A 9,261-nucleotide genomic window follows, 5' to 3' on the forward strand; every position below is an offset into this window, starting at 1 on the left:
CTGACCTTTTATATCCTGACCTGTCAATGTTAAAATTAGAATTCTGTAACGTGTCATTTCACGCAACAGGCCACTCAAAGGAAGTACTACTATGTACTGTACGTGCAAGCAAATATTTTGCCGGAAATTTTTGTAGAGGAAAGGATTGCGAGTTAAATATCCTACCTGAAAAATGTATCAGGATGATAGATTTATCAGCTGAGTTGCCAGAATGTTGAATCAATTTACCGCCACAAACTAATTCAATTCAATAGTTTTGGCATTTTCATATGAATAGATGGCATTACCAATTACAATACTCGTTACATTTATTTAAAAGAGGAGATAATACTGAAATAAGAGGTTTATAATAATTACATAGCAAATTTCTAGTTATATGATCTACATGATCTATATGATCTACTTCTGCTACTTGTTACCTGTTATGGACCATGGAACAAGTTTTATTTTATTTTTCACGTGCCTTCGATGAGTTGGCACCTGAGCCTGCGATACGGTCATTTGAAACTGGTCAGCGGATACACTGTTTTGACAGCTGTCAGTTGACCTTAATATGGATCCCATATGGGGGAGTACTTCTGATTTCAAGTGACGGGGCTGATCGAAGGAATTTTTGGGGGGAGGGGCGGGGGGTTGAAATTTTCGATTCCAGGATTTTTTGGGTAGGAAAATTTGGCAAGCAGTTTTTTGGGTGGCTTGATTTAAGTATGGATATTTAGGGGTATTCAAAACTATCTAAAGTTGTTATTCTGTATAGTGTTATTGTTAAAACAGAAGATGTTCTTGGTCGTCTCGAATGTTGCTATGAAGAGTTATCGAAACAGACACAAACATTCAATTTCTAATATTTTTATTTTTTTGTCTTGTATCATTTAATGCCTTCTGGTAATTTTTAAGGCTCGTGAATTCGGCATGGGATTTTTAGGGGGTTAATTTTCGGTCCAGGTAGCTTTTAGGGTTTTGTTGAAAGCCCTACGGATTTTTGAGTTTTTATTTTTGCGCCCATTGGGTCATCGCCGTCACTTGAAAGTTTTATTTCTTGGAGGGCCTCTGGAGAACATGATTGGCGTTTCCGTGTTATATCCGATCCTTCAGTTCATGTGAAGAGAAAACAATCAGAAGGTCCAAAATTACAATACCAATCGGGTAAAGTATTAAAAACCAGGAGAATATTTGAATTGTAAGTTGAAATTATTTTACATACAAAATAAAGCCAGGCTCATTCCCGGAAAACGAGTAACTTTCGCGCCACAGAAGCTATAAGTGATGTAGACTACAGGAGCTCGTCGATTTTCAAAATGTAACTCTTATTATTTGAAGACAACCCTCTTTCGTCGCAGTCTTCGAAACCCAGAAAACGTAAGGTTAATTCAGTGTACATGAAATAATAATAATAATAATAATAATAATAATAATAATAATAATAATAATAATAATAAAATCAATGATACCATTTGTGGTCGGCGGTAACCATTAAAAAGGGTGAGCACACCTTTCAGCCTGACTAAGCAATTTTAGTTCAATGTAAATGTAAATGTAAATGTCGCGATTGAGAGGACAAACATACATGTCCTCTTTACATAGCTTTCTGCAGTGGGCTCGGACATCAGCATACTAAGAGCGCCGATGGCAGCCGCTATCAGTCCATTTATGAGCCCACTGAACCCTCCCAACCCATGATGAGTGATGATGTAAGTGATGAAGATAGACCACAACACCGGGAACTACGTCCCCTACTCTTTTCGAATAGTGTGTGGGTTCTTTAACGTCCCACAGAGTTATATGTGAGTTACCATATCAGTTACCATTCCAGCATTTCGCGTGTGCAATTCAGTGTACATGAAATAATAATAATAATAATAATAATAATAATAATAATAATAATAATAATAATAATAATAATAATAAAATCAATGATACCATTTGTGGTCGGCGGTAACCATTAAAAAGAGTGAGCACACCTTTCAGCCTGACTAAGCAATTTTAGTTCAATCAGTTACCCATCCAGCATTTCGCGACCCGATCGAAAATCAAGCGAATGTATGTGTATTTGCCGCCGGCTTTGATCGCATTCCCTTTGAAATAGTTATTTAAGATTACTAAATTCAAAAGAATCGAAAATTAACCGTCGTGCGCTTTACGGAATTGTCTGGTGAGCGTTTATGTTACTTACACGCTTTCTCTTTTTCCCATTCTTCGACTGGCAGTCAAAGCTCGTAGTCAATCTTTGCAGCGGCGAATGCAAGTCGACATTTTTCTCCTTTAGCGCGGCCTGGAAAGAAGAACAACTTGTAGCCAGACATTTCTGCAGAATGTTTCAGTCGAATCATATACTCTGAGTGCACAACTTCGGCACAACAGCCGCTGAAGTTCAATGAACTGCTAACTCATTTCTGACCTTTTATATCCTGACCTGTCAATGTTAAAATTAGAATTTTGTAAATTTCAGCAGTCGTGGTACGTGTTATTTCACGCAACAGGCCACTCAAAGGAAGTACTACAATGTACTGTACGTGCAAGTAAATATTTGGCCGGAAATTTTTGTAGAGGAAAGGATTGCGAGCTAAATATTCCACCTGAAAAATATATCAGGATGATAGATTTACCAGCTGAGTTGCCAGAATGTTGAATCAATTTACCGCCACAAACTAATTCAATTCAATTTTTTGGCATTTTCATATGAATAGATGGCATTGCCGATTACAATACTCGTTACATTTAAGTAAAAGAGGAGATAATTACAATAAAGGGGGCGATCCCGCACCTATTTGAAAGGTTGTTTGTGATTAGCTGGGAAAACAATAGGGATTGTCACATAACAATGCCCCTATCCCTAAAAACAATCGAAGCGCAGATTAAAGGGGACCACTGAAATAAGAGGTTTAGAATAATTTCATAGCAAATCTCTAGTTATATGATCTACAAGATCTATATGATCTATTTCTGCTACTTGTTACCTGTTATGGACCATGGAACAAGTTTTATTATACTTTTCACGTGACCTCGATGAGTTGGCACCTGAGCCTGCGATACGGTCATTTGACACTGGTCAGCGGATACACTGTAATAAGATTGTGCTGTGTTTGAATGTAATAATGATCGCCTTTTTCCCGAGAAATATACAGTGAAAGACCATATTTCTAATACTAAACTAGAAAAAGGCGATCATTATTACATCCAAACATGGCACAATGATTTTTTTCCCATTGCAATTTTATTCTAAGAAAACTTTAAGAAAAAATGTCCCGAAAAGCGCTCGAAAATACAAACGAAATGTGCTCATGCCCCCTGGGCGTCCTATAATACCCCTTAAATCGAATTAACTCAATATGGCCGCCGTATCGGAAAAAAGTTCTATTGCGCGCGGTTCGAGCGCGCTTGGAGCTCCGCTGTTAAGAGGAAGAGTATCATATCAGTTCACAGATCAGAGAGTGATTCAACTGAGGATCGATATTTGTTACCTATAGGATAAAAGACAAAGTGTTGTTCTTCAAGATAAAGGAAGCAATAAAGAGAGTATGAAGTGTTTCCCGTCTTCCATTTCACTAAGAGAACAATATTTCCATATTCTCATATATAAAATGTTGAGGCATTTTGGTTGAGCAGTATCCTCCATATTCTATTATTAGTTTATGATTATTTGTTCTTAATTTTGCCGTCGCTCATCGGTGGTTTGAGTTTTTCTTTCATAAAGTCTAGATAGGTAAAAAGACTGATTTCCATCAGTGTCTTTCTTCAGAAAAAGATAGCTGGATGGAATTGATTTGGTTTTACTTTATACTTCAATGATATTTTTAGTCAGTTATCTCTAATTTACCTATTTGTCGAGTTTAGTCGTTTTTGATCCTTTTTTGTTTAACTGAGAACAAATTTGATTTGATTTGATTTGCGGAAGAGATGGAAAAGTGTTTCCCTGTATTTGCCAATTCTTTTTATATACTCATGAGAAAGTATTCTGCTTTTATATAGACTATAATTACAGTACGTGCCAAAGCAAATATTTTGCCTGAAATTTTACGAAGAGGAAAGAATTACGAATCAAATATTCCACATGAAAAATATATCAGGATTATAGATTTTTCAGCTGAGTTGCCTAGGATATTGAATCAATCTACCGCAACAAACATTAGAAGCTCGTTTATTTAAACCAAGAAAGTATTTATAGAATTGGGAGAATATAGTAGCCTTTCCGCAGGGCCATACTTCAGAGTTATAGAATAATAATAATAGGTTAAATAGTGCGGTAAAAAGCTTGCTGCCTATAGCAGTCGATAGGTCAAGAAAGCTTTTGGCTGCAACAGCTGCGTCTACACTTTTTCTACCAAAAGTGAGCGCTAACCCCTCTGCGGGGTTAAACGATAGAGGGAGCCTGCCGCTCGACACGTTTGGCGGAATTTACTTCCTTAGCGAGTGATATTGAAGCGGACCAGAAGAAGTGTCTTTTTCCAACACTTCTTCAGACCTGTCCTCTAATATCCATCCCCGTTTTTAGAGCAAGCAAACGAGGGTCACAAACGCGACATACATGGGCAGAAATTATGTCATCATATACTCTGATTAAAACACCCTCAAGGGTTTCTTTAAACCATTTCAAATTCGCATCAGTTAGTTCACTCAGTCTTTCTTACTCTTGCATTAGCGAGCAGCGACACTATAATGAGATATGACGTTTATGGCAGATGCTGTGATACTTTACCTTTTTCACTTCGTCCTCTTCATAGTATGGAAATAGAGTACTGGTTCTCACAAATCAATAGCATCTTCTTCATGGATCATATCAGCAAAATTCGTTTAAACTGACATCTCATTTAACTCAAGCCCAAGCCCGCTGTCCTTGACTCATGTAAGCCTAACAAATTAAGTCGAATCCCGCTTTACGGACACTGGACCACGAGCGGCAAGCCTTCTTTCCTCAGAGCTTCGCGCGGCGAGCGAAAAAGTAAACTTCACTGGGATACCATAAAACCTAGAGCAGAGTGGAAATGTTATGTCGCAAGAAAACGCGAAATTAGTCGGAACAGACAGCAAAAAACTATTACAATGGAACAGCTTTGAGCTTCAAGTGATTCGACTGCATAAGCGCAAGTTACCTTGAACAATAGTGAACTGCATAAAGAATTTGCAATCCCAACTTTACATACATATGTACAATGTAGCATGTTATTTTTTCGAGATAAAGAAATTTGTGTTTGCGCGCGCACAGGTCATTTTGCGTAAAATTTAGCTGTGTTATAAGAGAACAGATCCCCCTAAACTTCTTTATAAAAAAGGTTAGCCTCCCCATCTAGACAATATGAAATAGCCTTTACCCCCCTTCTATGTTTCCCTCCCCCACCCCCTTTACATAAATAATGACCGGTCCCTAAGCTTACCTGTAAAATATTTGAGGCCAACGTGCTGAACGTGGTGGCACACAGCATAAAAGATGGTCAACATTCCAGCGATTTACAGCTATATTTGCGGCTAAGTTTGTCCAAAAATGCCACAGAACGAGGAATGAAACCTTTCCAAGGCTAGCACCTGTAGAATGGTCCATTTTTGCCTAGTCTTGACCTCAAATTGTAGCAATTTCCCCCATTTGTGGTTGATGATCATGGCTTCTATTGCAATGCATTGGTTTCTCGTTCCCAGAATCCTCGTGGCGCTAGTTTTCCCGGGGAAAAATAAAACGGTTCTCAATGCGTGTAAAGCGAGTGAAAGGAGTCAAGCAGATGGCGACCTCTTCATTGACTAAAACAATGAGTAGACGAAGTGAGATGGCAAGTTTGTTTGTTTTTGTACAAAGAAGATAAATCAGGTTTTTTTCCCCAAATTATATAACATTTTAATCATTTTACAATTTCCCTGTTTATCGAACTACATTACGATGAACAAGATTCCTTGGGTGTGGAATCTTTTTCAGATAGTATTTCCAGTCGAGTTTTTGAAAACGAACCTAACGCAATTTGCAGTCATTGAGTGAAAAAGGCCCAAACTGGCAGGTTTTTTGCGCCCGATAAGCTCAAAAGTCACATTAGCAAAGGAAAGAGCGAGGAGGAAGAAAGAAGGAGAGAAGAAACAGCAATTGAAGCATTCTTAGTTTTTATATTGGCTACTCTTTGGCTATGGTTTGACAGAAGAGGTCTGTTCGGCGGTAACGTTTTTAAAAATCCGGCTGGGATATATTTTCATCGCTGATGATTTCAACCGACAATGTATGAAACGATACAAGAGTTCAGCTTACTGATTTCATTTACACACAATTCCTGAATTCTCTCTAACCTTCAAAGCCTCGCAGACCACGCGTTGAAATCACCCTTCTTCGTGAACAGAAGCCCTCCTATCCGGTACCATTTTCGTGGCAGCCTTAAACTGTTTACCCGTGTCAAGTCACGCAAATAGGGGAAAGGGATCCACAGGGATGTCATCTGTACACTTAGTTCTCTCTTAAAGAAAACAATACTTTAAAAACAGCAATTAGCAAAGGAAAAGGACGAGAAAGGAAGGCGATCGCTATTAAGAATGTCGTCTACTCCCTTCCCACGGGGTGATAGGGGCATTCCCATAGTTTCCCTAAACGGGAACGTGCCGCTAAACAGGGTATGGCGGCTTTCAGGGTCTTGTGAGTTTTATATTTTACTATTAAGCGTCTTGACCAGGTTGTCTTTTTGGACCGACAGGCTTTAAAAAAGGTGTGAAGGTAATGGCAATGATCTGGTACCAACTATTTTTTCCAGATGTTGGTTTAAAAAATTACTTACTGCTGTATGCGAAATCAGTGTGTCATGAAATAAGGCATCTTGTCTTAAACAAGGTAGCGAAATGAAATGATGTTTGTCTTAAACAGGGTCAGGGTTTGAAGGTCTCGGCGGCACATATAAAAACCTTTACTCAAGTTTCCCTTTGAGTTCTTTGGTACATCGGCATATTAAACAACTTCGATCAATACGAAAATAAGCCTTTTAAAGTTTTCTTTATTCCTTTGCACCTAAAACCAACTGTGAAGCACGGAGTCGTTCAACTACGGCACACGCTAAAATCTATGTTTTAGGCCTTTCTCTCGCTTTACAATTGCTTCAATAGCAACCAAAAGCTTAGAATTCGCTAACAGGGCGTTTCTTTACCCACTCATTTATTTCGGGCACGTTTAACACCCGTTTATAATGCTCCACCAAGAGCGGGAACTTCTCAAGTTCCCCAGGAACATCCTCTTTACCCTTCGAATGGAAGTTGTTAAAGAAGTCAAAGAAAGTGATGTCGGCATAGCTCAGCTGCAGATAAGAAACAGAAAGAAATCGCAGTTACGCCAGGGACGTAGGATTGGGGTAACCTTTCTTCTGCGTGTATGATAAGCCTCAGACAATAGATGCGGTTACACAAACTATGGTAAAAGGCGTTTCCCACGTTAACGAAGCCGTGGTAAATTTAACGTGGGTTTAGTTTAGTTCCCATTGAGGCCTGTTTCAAATTTGTCGTACTGCTGCCGTGCTAAGCTGGCTCGACTGTAGCTCGACTGCAGCAAGACACTAGCACGACTTGGTTTCAGAGGTCGAATAGAACGGCGGTTGCCGAAAACAAAACACATGGGCTATTGACTCAGAGCCCATTCGAGGCTCGAGGAATAATTGTTAAATATACCTCATTATAGGAAATTAACGCTCCATACACGACACGACAGAGATTCATCCCAAGGTCCAAACACATACTCTCTCACATACTACTTTTGATCAAAAGAATACCCCAGTTACCCGCCCATTCAGACCAGGTTTTTTCATGACTTCTGGGACGACGGGGAGGGTACCTATAGAGGCCTGTAGGGCGTTTAAGATCATACCACGACGATTGCGACGACGAATTCGCGTCCTTTCAATCTATATCGCGATTATTCCAAGCCACTTACTTTTTCCAACGCAAGCGAACCCTTCTGGTGTTAAAATTCCTAAGAGCGTTTTATCGTAGCTTAAAAAGTACAATTAGGCATTTCCACGGCGTCGTAAACATGCAGTGATGACGGCATAGAAATGAACAAAAAAGTGTGCCGCGCATGCAGAGTTGTCGCCGTGACTATTTACTGAACCTGTTAGTTTTTTTGACGTTTCTGTTGCCGTCACCGTCATAGCATCTTAAACTCCCTATTAAAAATCGCTGATGAAACGCCTGACGGGCACTAAATTTACGCAAATAACTTTAAGAAACGATTTTTTTTAACAAGAGAGGATGTCTCAATCATGTAATAACTTGGTTGTCACAATGACGTAACGTGACTCACGTTCAGTAACAGAAGGGGTGACGTCGGGCTAGGATATCATGCTACTCAGTATCATGCAAAATTTTCTGACCTTGCTGTATATTAAAATATTCAGAAAAGACTTTCTTTGGGATGGGGTGAAGGCTCAGGGAGCGGTCATCGCTTTAGACTGCAAATACAGGCGTCTCTTCTCGCTTCTCGATCGCCGCATGGAACGTCCCTAGTGGCGAGAATAAGGAGAGACGCCTGAATTCGAAGGCTATCATCGTTTTATTTATGACTTAATTACTATACTCGTTAGTGTTCTAAGCAGGCCTAATCCCCTTGGCACGCTTTGTGCATTCTTCTAATCTTACCTTTTCGCCCAGAAAGAAGCCCTTGCCTTCATCCCTGTTTTTGAGAAGAGCTTCAAATTTCTCGAGTCGGGGAGGAAGCGTAGTTCCATAAAACTCCTTCCTTATCTCCTCCTTCATTTTTAAAGCAAAACAAATCATAGATCACTAACACTAAGTTCTGGGAAATAGAATTTGGAGTAAAACCTACGGGATTGTACACGGAGGACAATAAGAATTACACGTCAAATTCCTTTATAATTTACGGACTTGGCAACCAGACGACTCTACTTACTTCCAGGGGGAGCCCCCTATAATGGCTTATACGGGAAGGCTTTGTCTTTCTCAGGCTTCAATATGAAACGGTAGCGGTTTCATTAGTTGAAGTATATGGAAGGGTAAGGACGTATGTCATTTTCGTCTGTGAAAAGGTCCAGAAGGGATAGCAGATACAATTTATGGCTGTGAAAAAACGAGAAACAATTTGGTTATGTGAGTTAGGAATTTTCAAAGACAGTGCCTTTACAGCAGTTAAAAGAGATGCAAAGTTTTTAACTAGGTGTGTGAAAGGGGTACGATTTTTCAGTATATAACGGTATACGAAGAGGTACCTTGTTCTGTCAAAGATGGTACTATAAAATTAAACGCGGGTAAGGGGTTGGACAACGGAAAGAAGGAAGGCTGTTTTTACAGGTGGGAATA

General features: G+C 39.4%; 1 protein-coding gene across 1 annotated transcript in view; it reads right to left on the reverse strand.

The window, feature by feature from the left end:
• Nucleotides 1-6,933: 6,933 nt before the first annotated feature.
• LOC140947092 (hematopoietic prostaglandin D synthase-like) overlaps nucleotides 6,934-9,261 on the reverse strand; it is a 19,350-nt gene continuing 17,022 nt past the window's right edge. Inside the window, exons 4-5 of the mRNA XM_073396172.1 lie at nucleotides 8,584-8,694; nucleotides 6,934-7,250 (exon numbers count right to left, since the gene is read on the reverse strand). Of these exons, the coding sequence (XP_073252273.1) occupies nucleotides 7,074-7,250; nucleotides 8,584-8,694 (288 nt within the window). The 3' untranslated portion in view covers nucleotides 6,934-7,073. The remainder of the gene's footprint in view (nucleotides 7,251-8,583; nucleotides 8,695-9,261) is intronic.

This window comes from Porites lutea, chromosome 8 (assembly GCF_958299795.1).
Source record: "Porites lutea chromosome 8, jaPorLute2.1, whole genome shotgun sequence".
Taxonomy (NCBI): domain Eukaryota; kingdom Metazoa; phylum Cnidaria; class Anthozoa; order Scleractinia; family Poritidae; genus Porites; species Porites lutea.